This window comes from Mobula birostris, chromosome 3 (assembly GCF_030028105.1).
Source record: "Mobula birostris isolate sMobBir1 chromosome 3, sMobBir1.hap1, whole genome shotgun sequence".
Lineage (NCBI taxonomy): Eukaryota > Metazoa > Chordata > Chondrichthyes > Myliobatiformes > Myliobatidae > Mobula > Mobula birostris.
This window is the reverse complement of record NC_092372.1, coordinates 30,023,271-30,042,878: the sequence shown is the minus strand read 5'-3', so window position 1 is coordinate 30,042,878 and position 19,608 is coordinate 30,023,271. Positions and strand designations below refer to the sequence as shown.

Below are 19,608 nucleotides of genomic sequence, written 5' to 3'. Positions count from 1 at the left end.
CCATGGCATTCTAAAGGAGAAGGGTGAGCAGCCTGGAGTCTTGGTACATATTGGCACAAATGACATAGGTAAAAAGGTGAGGAGGTCCTGAAGAGAGTTGTTAGGGAGCTTTCTACCTCCAGGGTAGTAATAGAAACCATAGAAAACCATAGAAACTACAGCACAGAAACAGGCCTTTTGGCCTTCTTGGCTGTGCCGAACCATTTTCTGCCTAGTCCCACTGACCTGCACACGGACCATATCCCTCCATACACCTCCCATCCATGTATCTGTCCAATTTATTCTTAAATGTTAAAAAAGAACCTGCATTTACCACCTCATCTGGCAGCTCATTCCATGCTCCCACCACTCTCTGTGTGAAGAAGCCCCCCCAATGTTCCCTTTAAACTTTTCCCCCCTCACCCTTAACCCATGTCCTCTGGTTTTTTTTCCTCCCTTGCCTCAGTGGAAAAAGCCTGCTTGCATTCACTCTATCTATACCCATCATAATTTTATATACCTCTATCAAATCTCCCCTCATTCCTCTACGCTCCAGTGAATAAAGTCCTAACCTATTCAACCTTTCTCTGTAACTGAGTTTCTCAAGTCCTGGCAACATCCTTGTAATCCTTCTCTGCACTCTTTCAACCTTATTTATATCCTTCCTGTAATTTGGTGACCAAAACTGAACACAATACTCCAGATTCGGCCTCACCAATGCCTTAACAACCTCATCATAACATTCCAGCTCTTATACTCAATACTTTGATTAATAAAGGCCCATGTACCAAAAGCTCTCTTTACGACCCTATCTACTTGTGACGCCACTTTTAGGGAATTTTGTATCTGTATTCCCAGATCCCTTTGTTCTACTGCACTCCTCAGTGCCTTACCATTAACCCTGTATGTTCTACCTTGGTTTGTCCTTCCAACATGCAATACCTCACACTTGCCTGTGTTAAACTCCATCTGCCATTTTTCAGCCCATTTTTCCAGATGGTCCAAGTCCCTCTGCAGGCTCTGAAAACCTTCCTCACTGTCTACTACATCTCCAATCTTTGTATCATCAGCACATTTGCTGATCCAATTTGCTGATCCAAATTATCATCCACATGATTGATATAGATGACAAATAACAATGGACCCAGCACTGATCCCTGTGGCACACCACTAGTCACAGGCCTCCACTCAGAGAAGCAATTCTCTACTACCACTCTTTGGCATCTTCCATTGAGCCAATGTCTAATCCAAGTTACCACCTCTCCATGTATACCTAGCGACTGAATTTTCCTAACTAACCTCCCATGCGGGACCTTGTCAAAGGCCTTACTGAAGTCCATGTAGACAATATCCACTGCCTTCCCTTCATCCACTTTCCTGGTAACCTCCTCGAAAAACTCCAATAGATTGGTCAAACATGACCTACTACGCACAAAGCCATGTTGACTCTCCCTAATAAGCCCCTGTCTATCCAAATGCTTGTAGGTTCTGTCTCTTAGTACTCCCTCCAATAACTTACCTACTACCGACGTTTAACTCATCGGCCTATAATTTCCCGGATTACTTTTCAATCCTTTTTTAAACAACGGAACAACATGAGCCACTCTCCAATCCTCCGGCACCTCACCTGTAGACAGCGACATTTTAAATATTTCTGCCAGGGCCCCCACAATTTCAACACTAGTCTCCTTCAAGGTCCGAGGGAACACTCTGTTAGGTCCCGGGGATTTATCCACTTTAATTTTCCTCAAGACAGCAAGCACCTCCTCCTTTTCAATCTGTACAGTTTCCATGATCTCACTACTTGATTCCCTCAATTCCATAGACTTCATGCCAGTTTCCTTAGTAAATACAGACGCAAAAAACCTATTTAAGATCTCCCCCATTTCCTTTGGTTCCGCACATAGCCGACCACTCTGATCTTCAAAAGGAACAATTTTATCCCTTACAATCCTTTTGCTCTTAATATACCTGTAAAAGCTCTTTGGATTATCCTTCACTTTGACTGCCAAGGCAACCTCATGTCTTCTTTTAGCCCTCCTGATTTCCTTCTTAAGTATTTTCTTGCACTTCTTATACTCCTCAAGCACCTGATTTACTCCCTGTTTCCTATACATTTCATACAACTCCCTCATCTTCTTTATCAGAGTTGCAATATCCCTTGAGAACCAAGGTTCCTTATTCCTATTCACTTTGCCTTTAATCCTGACAGGAACATACAAACTCTGCACTCTCAAAATTTCCCCTTTGAAGGCTTCCCACCTACCAATCACATCTTTGCCAGAGAACAACCTGTCCCAATCCACGCTTTTTAGATCCTTTCTCATTTCTTCAAATTTGGCCTTCTTCCAGTTCAGAACCTCAACCCCAGGACCAGATCTATCCTTGTCCATGATCAAATTGAAACTAATGGTGTTATGATCACTGGAACCAAAGTGCTCCCCTACACAGACTTCTGTCACTTGTCCTAACTTGTTTCCTAACAGGAGATCCAATATTGCATCTCCTCTAGTTGGTCCCTCTATATATTGATTTAGAAAAACTTTCCTGAACACATTTTACAAACTCTAAACTATCTAGACCCCTAACAGTACGGGAGTCCCAATCAATGTATGGAAAATTAAAATCCCCTACCACCACAACTTTATGTTTCCTGCAGTTGCCTGCTATCTCTCTGCAGATTTGCTCTTCCAAGTCTCGTTGACTATTGGGTGGTCTGTAATACAATCCCACTAATGTGGCCATACCTTTCTTGTTTCTCAGCTCCACCCATAAGGACTCAGTAGATAAGCCCTCTAATCTGTCCTGCCTGAGCACTACTGTAATATTTTCCCTAACAAGCAATGCTACTCCCCCATCTTTCATTCCTCTGCCTCGATCACATCTGAAACATCGGAACCCTGGAATATTAAGCTGCCAGTCCTGCCCCTCCTGTAGCCAAGTTTCACTAATTGCTATAACATCATAATTCCACGTGTCAATCCACGACCTCAACTCATCTGCCTTCCCCGCAATACTCCTAGCATTGAAATATATACACCTCAGAAGATTTTTACCACCACTCACAACCTTTCTATCTCTGGATTGATGCCTATGCCATGCACCAGTGAGGGCAAGTATGGCTATACGTGAATATGAGGCCGAGGAACCAGTGCAGGGGCCAGGAGTTCAGATTTATGGATCATTGGCATCTCTTCTGGGGAAGGGATGATCTGTCCAAAAGGGACAGGTTACACCTGGACGGACGGGGTCCAATAATCTTGCAGGCAGATTTTCTAGAGTTGTCCAGGAGGGTTTAAACTAATTTGGAAGGGGGGTGGCAACCACAGTGATAGAGCTGAGGATGAGGTAGTTGGTTTACAAACAGAGGCAGTGTGTAGTGAGACTGCTAGCCAGGAGAGGTTGGTGATAGCGCAAAATTGCAGTGAATGGGATGAGTTTCAATGTAAAAGACAGACAAAATTGAAAAGGCTGAATACAGGACTGAAGTTGTTATATTTGAATGCACAAAGAATACGAAATAAGGTAGATGAACATAGCAGTTACAGATTAGCATATATAACCTTGTGAGCGTCACTGAATTGTAGCTGAAAGAAAGATTATAGCTGGGAGCTTAGCGTCTAGGGATATACATTGCTTCAAAAGGACAGGCAGAAAGGCAGAGGGAGTGGCGTTTCTCCGATAGTTAAAAAAATGAAATCAAAACATTAGAAACGAGTGGCATCTTTGTAGAGATGCTTTCACTTTGACATGATAAGAGTATTTTTCTGTTGATCAGTGTCAAAAAAACAAATTAAATCCACTGTAATTCAATGTTGTAAAACAAAAAAACATGAAAACTTCCAAGAGAAGTGAATACTTTTTATATATATATATATATATATATATATATATATATAGGCACTGTAGAGACACCCAAACAGAAGTGTGGTCTACAAATTACAATGGGAGATAGAAAATGCATGCCAAAAGGGCAATGTTTTAATAGTCATGGGGGATTTCGATATGCAGGTAGATTCAGAAAATCAGGTTGGTGCTGGATCCCAAGAAAGTGAATTTCTAGAATGCCTACAGGGTGGCTTTTTAGAGCAGCTTGTGGTTGAGCCCGCTAGGTGATCAGCTTTTCTGGATTGGGTGTTGTGCAATGAACCAGAATTGATCACAGACTTTAAGGTAAAGGAACCCTTAGGGCAAGTGATCATAATATAGTAGAATTCACCCTTTAATTTGAGGAGGAGAAACTAAAGTCAGATGTATCAGTATTACACTGGAGTAAATAGAGTTACAGAGGCATGAGAGAGGAGCTGACCAAAATTGATTGGAAAAGAACACTGGCAGGAATGATGGTAGAGCAGTAATGGCTGGAATTTGTGAGAGCAATTCAGAATGCACACAACATACTGTATACACCCCAAAGAGGAAGAAGTGTTCTAAAGGCAAGATGACACAACTGTGGCTAACAAGAGAAGCCAAAACAAACATAAAAGCCAAAGAGCGGGCTTATATTAGAGAAAAACTTTGTAGGAAGTTAGAGGATCAGGAAGCTTTTAAAAACCAACAGAAAGCAAGTAAAAAAAAAATCATTAAGGAGGAAAAAATGAAATACAAGGGGAAGCTAGTCAATAATATTAAAGAGTATATCATAAGGTTCTTCAGATACATAAAGTGTAAAAGAGAGGTGACACTGAACAGCAGTTTGGGCCCTTTATCGAAGAAAGGATGTGCTAACATTGCAGATGGTTCTAAGAAGGTGCACGAAAAGCGTATGAAGAGCATTTGATGACTCTGGGCCTGTATTCATTGGAATTCAGAAGAATGAGGGGTGACCTCATGAAACCTATCAAATGTTGAAAGGCCTCAAAAGAGGGATGTGAAGAGGATGTTTCTTATGGTGGGAGAGTCCAAGACCATAGGACACAGCCTCAGAATAGACGGGCCTCCTTTTAGAATGGAAATGAGAAGGAATTTCTTAAGCCAGAGAGTGGCATTAATTGTCAGGGGCGGCTGTGGATGCCAAGTCATTGGGTATCTTTAAGGCTGATAGATTCTTGATTAGTCAGGGCATGAAGGGATACACGCAGAAGGCAGGAGACCGGGGCTGAGAGGAAAATGGATCAGCCATGATGAAATGGTGGAGCAGACTCAATGGGCCAAATGGCCCAATATTGTTCCTATATCTAATGGTTTTATGTACTTGATGGGCTGAATGGTTTTGCTTAAGGTTGTAGTATTATAAAATTAGTACAGTGGGACCATTCCCATTCACAGGATTATAATCAAAAACAAGAAATTTAAGTTCATAGTTCAAAAGTTCAAAATAAATTTATCAAGGTACATTTATGTCACCATATACATATGTTGACATATATGTTTGCTTTTAGACATACACAGTAGATCCAAGAAACATAATAGAACCAATGAAAGACTGCACCCAACAGGACAAACAACCAATGTGCAAGAGACAACTAACGGTGCTAATGCACCAAAAAAAAGCAATATCAAGAACATGAGATGAAGAGTCCTTGAAAATAAGATGAATTAAGTTTTTATATATGTAAGTGTTACAATCTGCGGCATGGTTGATGAAAATGATTCTCTATTTCAGAAGGAAATTGAATAAATATTTGAAGAGAAAAGTTTACAGAGTTATGTGGGACAAATTACTCCTCCATGATGTCTGTGATTCTATGGATTTGATGTTCACACGTACTCTGATGGACAAAGCCAAAAATCTGATGCCCATCCAATTCTTCCTGAAGTAATTAAACAAATCTTTTAAACAATTTCCATGAGAGCAATTATCAAGGACACTCAGAGATGCCCAGGGTGATCGGTGGGGGGTGGGGGGGGCGCAGTAGTATAAAAGTTTGCGTCAGTAACTCCAGTAACCAGAGTTTAATTCTGCTGGCATCTACATGTTCTTCCCGAGACAGCATGGGCTTCCTCTGGGTGCTTGAGTTCCCTTCCACATTAATTAGTACATTAATTAGTCACATGGGTGTAACTGGGTAGTGCAGCTGTTGGGCAAACAGGGCCTGTTACTGTACTGCATCTCTAAAATAAAAATTGCACAGAGCAATGGAAAGTGCAGGAAAAGCTGTGTTTTCTACTCCATCTCTACGTGCAGATAGGACAATATTATATGTAAACATTCTAGTTCAGATGAAGCTTGATGGCCAATTTTATTTCTGGGCATTCCAGCTACGCCTTCTGCTGCAATGTACGTTCTTTATTCCTTTCTTTTCAAATCTTTTTATTGTTATATTATACAGGAAGAATAACATGAGTACATCGAAGTAACCACACTTACAATGCCTCAAAAAAAAACATTATCTTAAAGATTGAAAAAAAATTGTGATAACAAAAAAAACCTACTAAGCAGAAAAGTGAGAGAAAAAGAAAGAACCCATTAGGTGTACAACCCCGGAGTCATGCGTCATACAAAAAGCTTCTAAAAATAAACATCAAATGGCCAGCAAGAAAATATACTAAAAAATTTACAATTAGATCGTGGAAAAATTATATCAATTAACTCAAACGATAATAACGAGTAAATGAGCCCCATCTTTTCTCGAAGTCAAATAAAGGTTCAAAGGTTCGACTTCTAATTTTCTCCAAACTAAGACATAACATCACTTGAGAGAACCATTGTGACAAAGTGGGAGGTGATGTATCCTTCCACTTCAACAAAATGGCCCTCCTAGCTATCAATGTAACAAGTGCAATAACATGTTGGTCAGACACAGAAATACCATAAATATTTTGAGGAATTATTCCAAAAAGCAGTTAATTTATTAGGTTGTAAATTAATTTTAGGTGCTTTAGAAATTGTTGAAAACACCGACTTCCAGAACTGTTCCAATATAGAACAAGACCAAAACATATGTGTCAGTGTAGCTATCTCAGTTTTACATCTATCGCAATGACCATCAACATTAGAAAAGATTTACTTTCTTTATACCTAATGGGTTACACCTTCCACCTAGTGTCGGCTTTCTATTTATACATCCATTGACTATTTTTGGATTCCTTATATGATAACTGGTAGTCACCTCTCTATGAGAGGCGAGAGACTGAAGGGCTGGAATCTGAAACTGTTGCGGAAACTCAGCAGGTCAGGCAGTATCTGAGGAGGGAAATGGAGAGTCAACGTTTCAGGTTGAGAACCTTCATCTGATGTGAAGGCTTTAACTGCTAATACTCTTCTCGCATTCTTAGTTACATTTTCCTTTTTTCCCTTCCACTCAGAGTGACCTGTGCTCAGGCCGGTTCTTGATGGTGTTATTCAACTAACGTTGATCGGATAGCTTTTTCCCTTCGTTATCTTCACTTTCCTTGTCGTCCAAGGAACTTTAGCTTTGTTAACTCTACCTTTTTCCTTTGTGACAAGATGCCCAGCCTATACTCAGAAATATCTAGTCTCACTTTTACCTTTGTTCTTTGAGTTTTACTCCCATTATTTTATTCCATTCAATCCTGGATGGGTCGCCTCCTCCTCCACAGATTCTGTCCGAATCACTGAGTTTTTTCCAAGCAGTTTCTAATTTTGTTTCAGATTTACAGCATCTGCAGTTTTGATTTGATTTTTGGGTCCCTTCTTAACCCAGTGAAATTTCACTTTGGACATTTCCTTATTAACCAAGCCTCATTATGTGATGATCACTTCTCCCCAAGTGTTCTCCATCTAACATGTGAATTAAGTGACCCTCCTCATTCCCCACAATCCGATCTAACAGTGCCTCATTGCCTGACGTCTACGAGTCTGAGAGACCAGGACCAGGAACCGTTGGCTCCAGGGCAGGAGGCAGCCTGTCCTGGGGTTGGAGCTTTGTCTGTGTGTGCAAGGGTGGGAACGGGGCTTGTTATGCAGTGTTGTTCTGCTGAACATGGTGAACATGCTATGTTGGTGCTGGAATGTGTGACAATACTTGCCAGGCATGTCCAGCACATTCTTAGGTTGCGTTGGTGGGCAACGCATCGATACAATACACCGTATGTTTTGATGTACATGATAATTGAATGAATCTGATACTGGACGTCAATCAAATCTCCCCTTCTATTTTGCTTTTTTACTGTTCTGCGTCTGCCCTCGCCGTTCACAAAGCAGGGCTGAGACGGAGTGAAGAGAGAGAAAAATAATCTTCAAATCTACTCTGGGACTTGTGAAAATAATGTGGTAAGCACTAGTTTGGGATAAGGTCTCCTTGCTGCCTATCTTTCCGTACAATCTGTGACAGTGACATTACAAGCAGGACTATGCATGTTGCAACATTAGAAAAGGCTGGTAAGATTTTTTTTTTGGTTAACTCAACAGTAACATTGATTGTGTGTTGACAAATCCCTGAACACAAGGCCAGGTAGGTAAGGTGATTAAAAGAGCATATTGGATGTGGTGCTTCTTGTTTGGCCAGGACAAGGATGTTCAGATAACGCAAAATGAAATATTAACTGCACCACTACTAGGTCAGTGTAAAAGTTCTTTACTGCACAACAGAGAAAAACATGATAACACTGTGGAAAATGCTAAGTATGTGAGGTTGCAGGGTCATTACAGTCATGATAAGAGATGGTTTAGTCTGGAGTTAGTTCCTCTAGAACAATGGAGACTGAAAATAGTTTAAGACCACAAAGACAGTTAAATAAAGGAGCAGAATTAGGCCATTTGGCCCACCAAGTTTGCTCCACCATTCAATCTTGGTTGACTTATTATCCCTCTCAACCCCATTCTCCTGCCTTCTCCCCATTACATTTAACGGAGTAATGTACACTGGGTAAACAGAAGGGACTCATTTCCCTTAGCCGCACAGTTTGTAAGTAAACAACATGGATTTAAGTTCTTTGCTAGAGGGATTAGAGGTCATCTAGACATGCACGGGCACTCTCGCCTCTCACCCTGCCCAATCCGCAGCACAGTTCACAATCCAGCACGTCAGTGAGGCCCCAGCAGATTCTGTACTGAGCCCCCGGCCCCTCTACTTCTATACCCACTGATATGAAATGCTGCAGTGAGGGGGGCCACGCACATCTGGTTAAGTATTTTAATGCTTGCTTTATTCTGTCCTTATGAATGAAGTTTTGAAACCGCTAAGGGGAATTTGTGCCTTTCTGTCTTACCAGCCGGATCCACAAACCTTTTGGCATAACAGAGAGGGGGAAAAAAAAATCATCTAATGAGCAGAGGGGTCTAGAACTCACTGCCTGAAAGGGTAGAAGAGACATAAAGTACCAACATATTTAAGTACATATCTGGATAGGCTTTTGGAGGCATAACCCACAGAACAAGTGCTGAGATGAGAGATTAACCACGGTGGCATAGCAGTTAGCACAACGCTATTACAGCTTGTGGCATTCCAGCGCTCGGAGTTCAATTCTGACATCGTTCCGTAAGGAGTCTCTGTATGTCCTTCCTGTGGAATGCATGGGGTTTTATTCCAGGCCCTCCGGTTTCTTCCCACATTCCAAAGATGTAGCGGGTAGGTTAACTGTCCTGTGAGTAGGTATGGGTTAATAGGGGTTGCAGGGTTGCTGGGGCAGCACAGCTCAAAGGACCAGAATAGCCTCCTCCATGCTGTATCGCTAAATCCATAAATTAACCCAAGTACCGCCATGGAATGGTCTCCTGTGCTGTGAATTTCTATGTTAATTTTATTATTCTTGTACATCATCTGGAAATAAACCTTTTCAGAGAAAACATTGTGAGCATTCTATAAATAATTAACATCCTTCATGCTGCAAACATGAATTCTCTAGATGTTCTGAAAGTGGAAGGTCATCTCATAATAGTATGCATATCTTTTATAAGTCAGATTTTAGTCACAGGTAGTAATTTTACGAACAACAGATAGATTACAATTTAAGATATTGATAAAACAACTAAGCTACCTGTTCCCACTAATTGCGTTACAATTGAAGCAGATTTTCTTTGCTTTCCCTTGTTGGTTATAGAATCGTCCTTTTTCTTCTTTTCCATTTTCGCAGAGTTTGAAGTGTTGCAATCTGCCAAACTTGGTACATTCGGAGAAGTTCCTTCCACTTGTTGCTCAGAATTCCCAAGGGAATCATTTATAGTTTCCAATAGTTCTTCCTCATCTTTACCCTGCTGCAAGACAGAGGACCTTGTATCACCACCTGCATCACCGGGCCAGGAATTGCCATCGAGGATTTCACCCATCCACAAATCTGAAGAAAGGATTTCGTCAGGACCGTGATTTTTTTAAAAATAAAGCTGCAGAAACAAATATCCAATATTACTCTCAGAAATACAGTGGGGTTTAAATTCATGTATCATTAAGGTAACAAAAAGAACCTAATATGAACCTAACATGGGGAAAGAAAAATTGAATTGAGCCTACTTGATGTATAGAATTCAGCTCTTCAGTGAGGAATGACTGCTCATTGGACATTACTTTCATTCTTCATATGTTTGTCATATTAATTACAAACAAGAAAATTTTAGCATTGGATTCTGGCATATTTTACTGTAAAGTCCAATTTTTGTCATGTTTCAACTATTAACATTAATTTTTTTTCCAAATTAAGTTCAATACAGCTCTAATTAATTAATACCTTGCACACCTCATGAGAAAAGATCTTAAAAACTTATTAGGATAAATTCATGTTTACACCTAGACTAATAAACCTTGCCAAAAATAGTTTAGTGCTGGAGATCGTATCAGTGGCCACAGAAGCGTCGTTTAAAACCATTATTATCAGACTGCAGAACTTCAACCACTTTCAGCAAAAGAAAAATAAAGCAAACAGAATTAGGAAATGGGAAAACTTAATTTTTACAAATTAATATGATACAAAAAGCAAGCAACTTACAATGACTAAAGAGACTACCCAGCTGTTGCCTTTGCAATTACAATGGAAGGACGAAGGACTGGCAATAACTGCATTTATGCACAACCCTTCTGTTAAAAACATCTGTAAAAGAGCATCAGAGCCAAATTAAACCACATGACCTATTTCAGCTTGGGATGGGGAGTAGGAGATGGCAAGTGACAAAAAAAACAAGTGACAACATTATCAAGTTACAATTCCCCTCTTCCAGCTTCTCTGCAAAGCACCATCAAGACCCATAATACTTTATAATTGAGAATTAAAGCTCTTCTAAAGCTATTAATCTGTATAAATGCATACCATTAAACTTCAGTGGGAGTGAAATGCGGTCCAATACTAAATAGTTTACAGAGCATAAATGGACTTCCAGAATGCTCTGGTCAACAAGACTTTTGGAAGTTCAAAGCATGAAGTAATTGGAAGGAAGAGCATTCAATACAGTAAAACAGGACATTTTACTTTTTAACCTCATCAATGATGTGCATTTTTACAATGATTAGACATTGAATTAATACTAACAACTCTTCTGAATGAAAAGGTTAATTACAAGTCTTTCACTCTCAATTATACATTAAGTTATCATATTGAGAGTTATTAAAAATTAGTACTGGTATTGGAAATTTAGAAAACACCCATACTGAGAACACAAGAGATTCTGCACATGCTGGAAATCCAAAGTAACACCAACACACACACACAATGCTGGTGGAACTCAGCAGGTCAGGCAGTATCTGAGGAGAGGAAGAAAGACAAGACCTTCCATCAGGACCCCTCTTGAAAAACAGCGTTCAAATGGTTATGCGCTTCAGTTTTATCCAATAATGATCAAGATTCAAAATCTGCCATGCACGTGTTCACTGGGCAAATTCAGGGCGACAGTCAGAATGTAAAAGCCCTATTGTTGTACCCAATAGTGTGTAAACAGTGGCTACGCAGGCAGACACGAGGGGAAACAACCAATAAAATGGTGAACACGAAAAATTCTGCAGATGCTGGAAATCCAAAGCAACACACACAAAATGTTGGAGAAACTCAGCAGGTCAGGCAGCATCTACGGAAATATTTTGGAGCAAGGCTCTTCTTCAGTACTGGAAAGGAAAAGGGAGGATGCCAGAATACAGGTGGGGGGGGAGGGGGAAGGAGGAAGGCAAGAAGGTGATAGTTGAAACCAATAGGGTAGGAAAGATGAAGGGCTGGAGAGGCAGGAATCTGATTGGAGAGGAGAGTGGGCCATAAGAGAAAGGGAATTTTGTAGCCTGGGGAAAAGTACGCACTCAGGATAACAAATATTTTTTTGGGTTTTAATTCCTTTATCTGTTTTAGATGTTTTAGTGCCGGAAGAGGGTCTCAAAACAAAACGAACGAATTTACAACCAGTTCCTGCCGTTACAATCTCAGTTTAACTTTCAATCCACGCACCTGTGTATCGACAAATTGCGTATGCAGTATAAAAATACATAAAGCAAACCGCACAAAACTACAGTAATATGGAACTAATAACGTAGTGGCAATTCTGAAGGAACACAATACAAATAACATTAGAATCCCACCAACCCTGTATCTTATACATAGCAGCGAAAATGTAAGCAAATACATCTCATCTAAGACATCTACTCCCTTTTAGTATGCACTTGCTAAGTTTCCAAACAGAGGCTAAACATTCACGTTACGCAGTTACATTCACAATCAGTCATGATACAATAAAGTTAGACAAAAGTACACTTTGGTACAACTTTTACAAGATGTTGCCTGGTAGTTAAGTTACAGGAAGACTGACCTACTTGGCCAGTAAGGAACTTTGCACAATCCACGCTAGACAGTGCCGATGCCTTCACTTGTGAAAATCTAAAGCATCCACATGTAAAGCATGTCAAATTACCAATATTCTCGATTCGCCGACAAGCGTAAAACAAATTCACATGGATATTGTCAATTAATACTCACCGTTCCTCACCAAGCCCAGTATCTTTGGGAAGAACTTAATCCCAAAGCCCCACCAGCTTCTTCTGCTGAAAACAAAAATAGTCGCCCCACTATCCTGCGCCTGCGTAATGACATCACCATCTCCACCTAAAGGCACAGACAACTATTCTAGCATTACCCGGATGGATGCCTAAGTACCCTTTTAACGATAATGAATAAGATTCGATGGTCGCCCGGTTCCAGCAAGGAGGAGGGTTAACAGAAGGTGATAGGTTGGTGAGAAGAGGCAAGAGGCTAGAATGGGGAACAGAAAAAGTGGGGAGGGGAGGGAATTTTTTTTTTAAACCACAAGGAGATCTCAGTATTCATACCATCAGGTTGGAGACCACCCAGGCGGAATATAAGGTGTTGGTAATCCACACCGAGGGTGGCCTCATTGTTGGCACAAGAAGCCATGGACCGACATGTCGGAATGGGAATCAGAATTAAAATGATAGGCCACCCAGAAGTTCCACTTTTAGTGGATGGAGGGGAGGTCCTCGACAAAGTAATCCTCCCAATTTACAACGGGTCTCACCGATGTAGGGAAGGCCGCATCGGGAGCACCAGACACAATAGACAACCCCGGCAGGTTTGCAGGTGAAGTGTTGCCTCACCTGTAAGGACTGTTTAGGGATCTGAATAGAGGTTTTCTGGGAGGGATATCAATAAAACGGTGACCAGCTGGGTAACAACAGTTACTTGACAAGGTTCAGTGTTGGGAACAGCAGCATTTAAGCCTTTATTTCTGATTTTGGTTCCAAGATACCAAACCAGGGCAGAGTGGTTTTACGTGGCAGTGCAGAACTGTGTGGGAAGAGTACCTTAGGAAAGAAGGAAACATTAGCCAAAACAGTCATTTTCTTGTATCCACATTAAGAACACGTTTACCTTTAAGAACATCATACATAAGGATTGCAAGACAATAAAACAGCACTATGTGTGGACTGCATTCTAGAAAGCAATTAAGTGTGAATCTAGTTGGTGAACAAATAGATGAGGTAAAGAGACTGCATTTAGGCTTTCTCAATGGGAATACCAAATTGAGCCATGTCTTTTCTCCATTTGTACGGTACTTTGCCAATAGCAGTTAATAATGCATCAATTATCTACATAATCCAACAAAATCCTTTTAATGATATACAACTTCAACAATAGGGTAACCAAAACTGCATATACTCTGGTTGTATCTTCATCAATATTATAAAGCTGTACCACAACTTCCTTACTCTTATATTGTATTACCCAGTTAATGAAGGCTAGTATCCTGTATGCATTCTCTTACCACCCTGTCTTTGCTGCCACATGTAGAAATCTCTGGACTTGTACACTGCTCCTTACTAATTCCCAGAACACTATTCTTAGTTGTGTTTGTCCGATTTTATTCAAAATGGATCACTTCACACTCATCACTATTAAATGCCATCTGCCACTGCTCTGTCCAATTTATCAGTATGTCAATATTTTTCTGCAGCTCCAGACAATCCTTTTCACTATCCACACCACCACCAATTTTACATATTTGCAAACTTAGTAATCCTTCCTTCTATATTAACATCCAAGTTAACACACAGGTAGAAATACACTGAAGGTACCAGTATCGATTTCTATCGTGTGCTGATCAGGTATTGAAATTCTGCAGGTAGTGGAAATCTTGAGTAACACAAATGAAATGATGGAGCCCAGCAAGTCGGGCAGCATCAATGGAGGAGAATATTCCCCATTCTGGTTTTCTTCTCCCATGCCTATTACCTCCCTCTGCTTCACTTCCTCCTTCCCTTCTTCCATCAGATTCCTTTTTCTTCCCCCTTCCCCTTTTGGGTCTTTTACCTATCCCCTTCCAAATTCATACTTCATCCCCTCCCCCACCCACCTACCCTCCCCTGCAGCTGGTCTCACCTATCATCTGCCAGCTTGTACTCCTTCTCCTCCCCACCTTCTTATTCTGGCTTCTGCCCCCTTTCTTTCCAGATCTGATAAAGTGTCTCAGCCTGAAATGTCAACTGTTTATTGTCATCCATAGGTGCTGCCTGACTTGCTGAGTTCCTCCAGCATTTTGTGCATGTGTTAATTAAATTCTGCTCACCATAAAATGGAGATAGTTAACAGGAATGCTGGAAAGAAAAGCTAAAATAGAAAGGGTAAGTACCCTTTGGGTCCTCAGAGCCTCCATCTTCCTCCCACCCTACCTTCCCTGAACACCTCAACCCTCCCCTCTCCTCTGACACCAACTCTCGTCCACCCTTTGATCCCTGCTCGAATCTCTGCCATGTCTTCTCCATGCCTTCTGACCTTCCCGTCTCTGAGACAGAATGTTCCAGACTCAGCAAGGGCCTTACCTTTGTCCCCCTTTGCGCGTACCTCAGTGAGCTCAGCACTCACCACGACATCCAGCTCTTCTGTCGCCTCAGTCTCCAAGCACACTTCTTCAGCTAGAATTCCCCACCCTACACCGATGACCTCTTCTCCCAGCTCCAACCTTCCACCTCTCCTTGGACACGCTGCTGTGGATCTTTTCACCTCTAATTGCAAACAAGATATCAACTGACTCGACTTCAGCAATCCTCTCTCCTCTTTGAACCTTGCCCTCTCTGAATGCACTGCCCTCCACTCTCTCCACACCAATCCCAACCTTACTATCAAACTCGCAGACAAAGGGGTGCTGTTGTCTGGCAAACTGAACTCGCTGAGGCCAGAACTCAACTCTCAGTCGCCTCCTCTTGAAAATGACCCCACTCAGGACCACCAGGACATTGCCTCCACCACCATCACCAACCTCATCAAGCTTCTTATTCTGGCATCTTCCCCCCTCTTTTCCAGTCCTGATGAAAGGTCTCAGCCCAAAACGTTGACTGTTTATTCAATTCCATAGATGCTGTCCAAACTGCTGAGTTGCTCCAGCATTTTGTGTAGCTCTGGATTTCTAGCATCTGCAGAATCTCTTGTGTTTAAGGTTAAATAGTGAAATGCTGTGACAGGCAAATTGAAATGGAAGGATATTCTCTTCACTTAGAAACCAACAAGCAAACAGGGCACACTGCTGCATAAATCAGGACATTTATACACAGCAAGTGAGACAAAGAATCTGAAAATATAGTCAGATATACCTGGTCAGTTTTTCCACATTAATTAGCTTATTTTAAGGTGAAAATTTTGTATAAGTAGTGGTAGAAATGGTTTTAGTTCACACCAAGAACAAAGGTACAAGACAACTTCAAGCAGAAATCCAACTTTTCAACTATCTCACAGGATAGAGGCGAGTACCTTCTCACATACAAACATTATATATTTGCATCCTTCAATCCCAACATATACTCAGTGGTCACTTTATTAGGAATCTTCTGTACCTAATAAAGCAGCCATTGAATATGTATTCATAGTTCAAAGTAAATTATCAAAGTACCATTTTCTTGTGGGCATTGCAGTAAATACAATGTATGAAAACACACAACAAATACAGGCAAACAACCAATGTACAAATGACAATGAACTGCAAATATAAAAATAGAGAAAAAGTCATAATAATAAAAAATTTAAAAAGCAATAAGTAGAGAACATGAGTTGTAGAATCCTTAAAACTGAGTCCATATGTTGTGGAATCAGTTCAGTGATGGAGTGATTGTTGTTATCCCCTCTGGTTCAAGAGACTGATGTTTGAGGGTAATAACTGTTCCCGAGCCTGGTGGTGCGAGTCCTGAGGCTTCCGTACTTCCTTCATGATGGCAGCAGCAAAAAGAGAGCATGTCCTGGATGGTGGGCATCCTTGATGAAGGATGTTGATTTCCTGTGACAGCGCTCCTTGCAAATGTGCTCAGTGAAGGAGAGGGCTTTACCTGTGCTGGACTGAGCTTGTCTATTCAAGAGCACTGGAGTTCCCATTGCTCTGATGCAACCAGTCAGTATATTCTCCACCATGCATCCATAGAAGTTTGTCAAAGTTTTAGAAAACATGCCAAATCTGCACTAACCTCTAAGTGCCCTCTTCGTGATAACACTTGCGTGCTGGACCCAGGACAAATTCTTTGAAAGGATAATGCTGAGAAATTCAAAGTTGCCGATCTCTGATTCCCTGTTGAGGACTGGCTCATGGACTTCTGGTTTCCTCCTCATGTCAATGATCAGCTTTTTCGTTTTCCTGACATTCAGTGAGAGGGTTGTGGTCGTCTGCTGCTGCAGCCCATCCACTTTGTGGTTCGACGTGTTGTGCAGTTAGAAATGCTCTTCTGCACACCACTGTTGTAATGTGTGGTTATCTGAGTTACTGTCACCTTCATGTCAACTTGAACCTGTCTGACCATTCTCCTCTAATCTCTGATTTTCACCCACGGAACTGCCATTCACTGGATTTTTTTTTTTTGTTTTTTTTTTTTGTTTTCTGTACCATTCTCCGTAACTCTAGAGACTGTTGAACCTGAAAATCGCAGGAGGTCAGCAGTTTCTAAGATACTCAAACCAACCCGTCTGGCACCAACAAGCATTTCATGGTCTTAGATCATATTTCTTCCCTATTCTGATGTTTGGTCTGCACAACAACTGAACCTCTTGACCACGTCTGCATGCTTTTCTGTATTGAGGTGCTGCCACGTGATTGGCTGATTGCATTAACAAGCAGGTGTACAGATGTGCCTGATGAACTGGTCACTGAGTGGATAATCCTCTAACATCACAACTCCTGTTCAATATTCCACATACCCTGAATATGTTTAAATATTAACAGCTATTCATGTAATACTAATGTTTTCAATTAATTTGAGGTTTTTTTTAAATCATGTTGATATCAGGTTCTAACACTGATTTTCCTCTCCCCTCCCCTTCTCTTGCAACATAGGATCACAGTTTCACAAGCTTCTACTCTTGACAGATGAGTCAACTTTTCCCAGTTGTGCAAACTTTGCCTCATTTCTGCAAAGGTTGTTTGGATGGTGACAGTGACATTGGTTCAAGTAAATTTATTATTAAAGTACATATGTCACCATATACAACCCAGAGATCCATTTTCATGTGGGCAACCTCAGTAAATACAACAGCCATAATAGAATCAATGAAAGACTGCACCCAACAGGACGGACAAAATATCAACGTGCAAATACAAAATTAAAAAATAATAAATAATACTGAGAACATGAGATGAATCAGATCATTGAAAATGAGTCCATAGGTTGTGGGAACAGTTCAGTGATGGGACAAGAAAAGTTGAGTGAAGTTATCCCCACTAGTTCAAAAGCCTGATGGCTATGGGTTAATAACTGTTCCTGAACCTGGTGGTGTGAGTCCTGAGGCTCCTGTACGTCCTTCCTGATGGCAGCAGCAAGAAGAGAGAAAGGTCTGATAATGGATGTTGCTTTCCTGTTTCAACGCTCCGTGTAGATGTGCCCAATGGTCGGGTGGGTTTTGCCCGTGAGGGACTGGGCTGTATCCACTACTTTTTGTAGAATTTTCTGTTAAAGGGTATTGGTGTTTTCATACCAGGTCATGACGCAACCAGTCAATATGCTCTCCACCACACATCTATTTAGCAACGCTAGCACCTCTCCAGTGTTCTGAGTTGCCTCGTGTAAGCTGTCCAGGTTTAAGAAGCATATGGTGGCGGAGGGGGGGATATTTGTAATGACAGGGATCACGGTTTCCCAGTAGATATGTTTGCACTACGTTTATGGTGATGAAGTTCAGATGCCTTTCTCTCAATCAAACAAAGGCTGTTCTGGTACATTGAAGACAATGGTGTATTTCATCATTGCATTCTCTGAGTTGTGTCTCTTGAGATGCAGAAACAGCTATCATCAGGCCTTCATGACCACATTTTCCTCACAGTGAAGTCCTGAGATTACTCAAGTTAAATTCTAACATCTTGAATGTCATCATGTTAACTGGGGATCATTTCCTCCAACACTCACGTAACGTGAACAATTTGATAAATTCCAGTGGGTTCCCTTTCCAGAGGCATGCATTTCAAAATTCTCAGCGTTTACAAATCCATCCACAGACCCACTCCACCTCACCCCACCCCACCTTGCCCAGCAGCAAACACCCTTCACTCTCCAGCCTACAGACTTTGCTACAACCCTCCTCCACTTGCCTGAGGTGACTGGACCTTCAGTTACCTGGTTGTCATCTCTAGACTTTGTTCCCCAAAGTTTCTCATCAACAGCTCTCTACTATTCTCTAATGAACCTGTCCATTGGTTGTCCTGTTGGCAACATCAGGTTTCTAGCGTATTTTCTTGCAACCAAATAGTAGACACAATTCAATGGCTGAACCTTTAGGATCAAGAAAGACATCCTTCATCTTTTATGCTGTCACATTCATGCACTATGCATAGCTTGGTAGTTTTGAAAGGACAGCTGAAAAAGAAAATTCCAAAATATTAAAGGCAAAGAAATTACTCTGAAAGGGGTCCACCAAGTCTTAGAAGACAAGCCATGCACCAAATACAAAAGATTTTATAATGATTCGCTACATCTGATGTATTGCATTCAATTCTGGTCATACCATTATAAGACAACAGGAAAGGAGACAGTGCAGGAGAGCTTTAGTGGGAAGCCTCCTGGATTTGAGCAAATATGCTGTAAAGAGAGACTGGGAAAACTAGCGTTGTTTTCTCTGGAGTGGTGGAGGCTGAGTGGTGGACCTGACAGAAGTTTATGAAACCATGAGAGGTAAAGATAGCGTAGCTTGCTGGTATCTTCCATCCCAGGACCAAAATACCTCATACTAAAAAGCATGCGTCTAAGATGAGAGGGAATTCAAAAGAAATGTTCAGGGCAAGTTTATTTTTAAAAAGTGGAATGTGTGTCCAGAGTGGTGGTGGAGGCAGAAATGATAGAG

The 19,608-nt window shown here is 41.2% G+C and overlaps 1 protein-coding gene across 5 annotated transcripts in view; it reads right to left on the bottom strand.

Annotated features, from left to right (window-relative positions):
* Window positions 1-19,608, bottom strand: part of LOC140194957 (long-chain-fatty-acid--CoA ligase ACSBG2-like) — a 99,541-nt gene that overhangs the window by 61,688 nt on the left and 18,245 nt on the right. For 4 of the 5 annotated variants that reach the window (XM_072252423.1, XM_072252418.1, XM_072252421.1 and 1 more), the window contains exon 2: window positions 9,862-10,204. In XM_072252423.1, the coding sequence (XP_072108524.1) occupies window positions 9,862-10,150 (289 nt within the window). In that variant the 5' untranslated portion in view covers window positions 10,151-10,204. Of the gene's footprint in view, window positions 1-9,861; window positions 10,205-10,803; window positions 10,906-19,608 lie in introns of all 5 variants that reach the window. The other variant, XM_072252419.1, reaches the window with a different exon arrangement.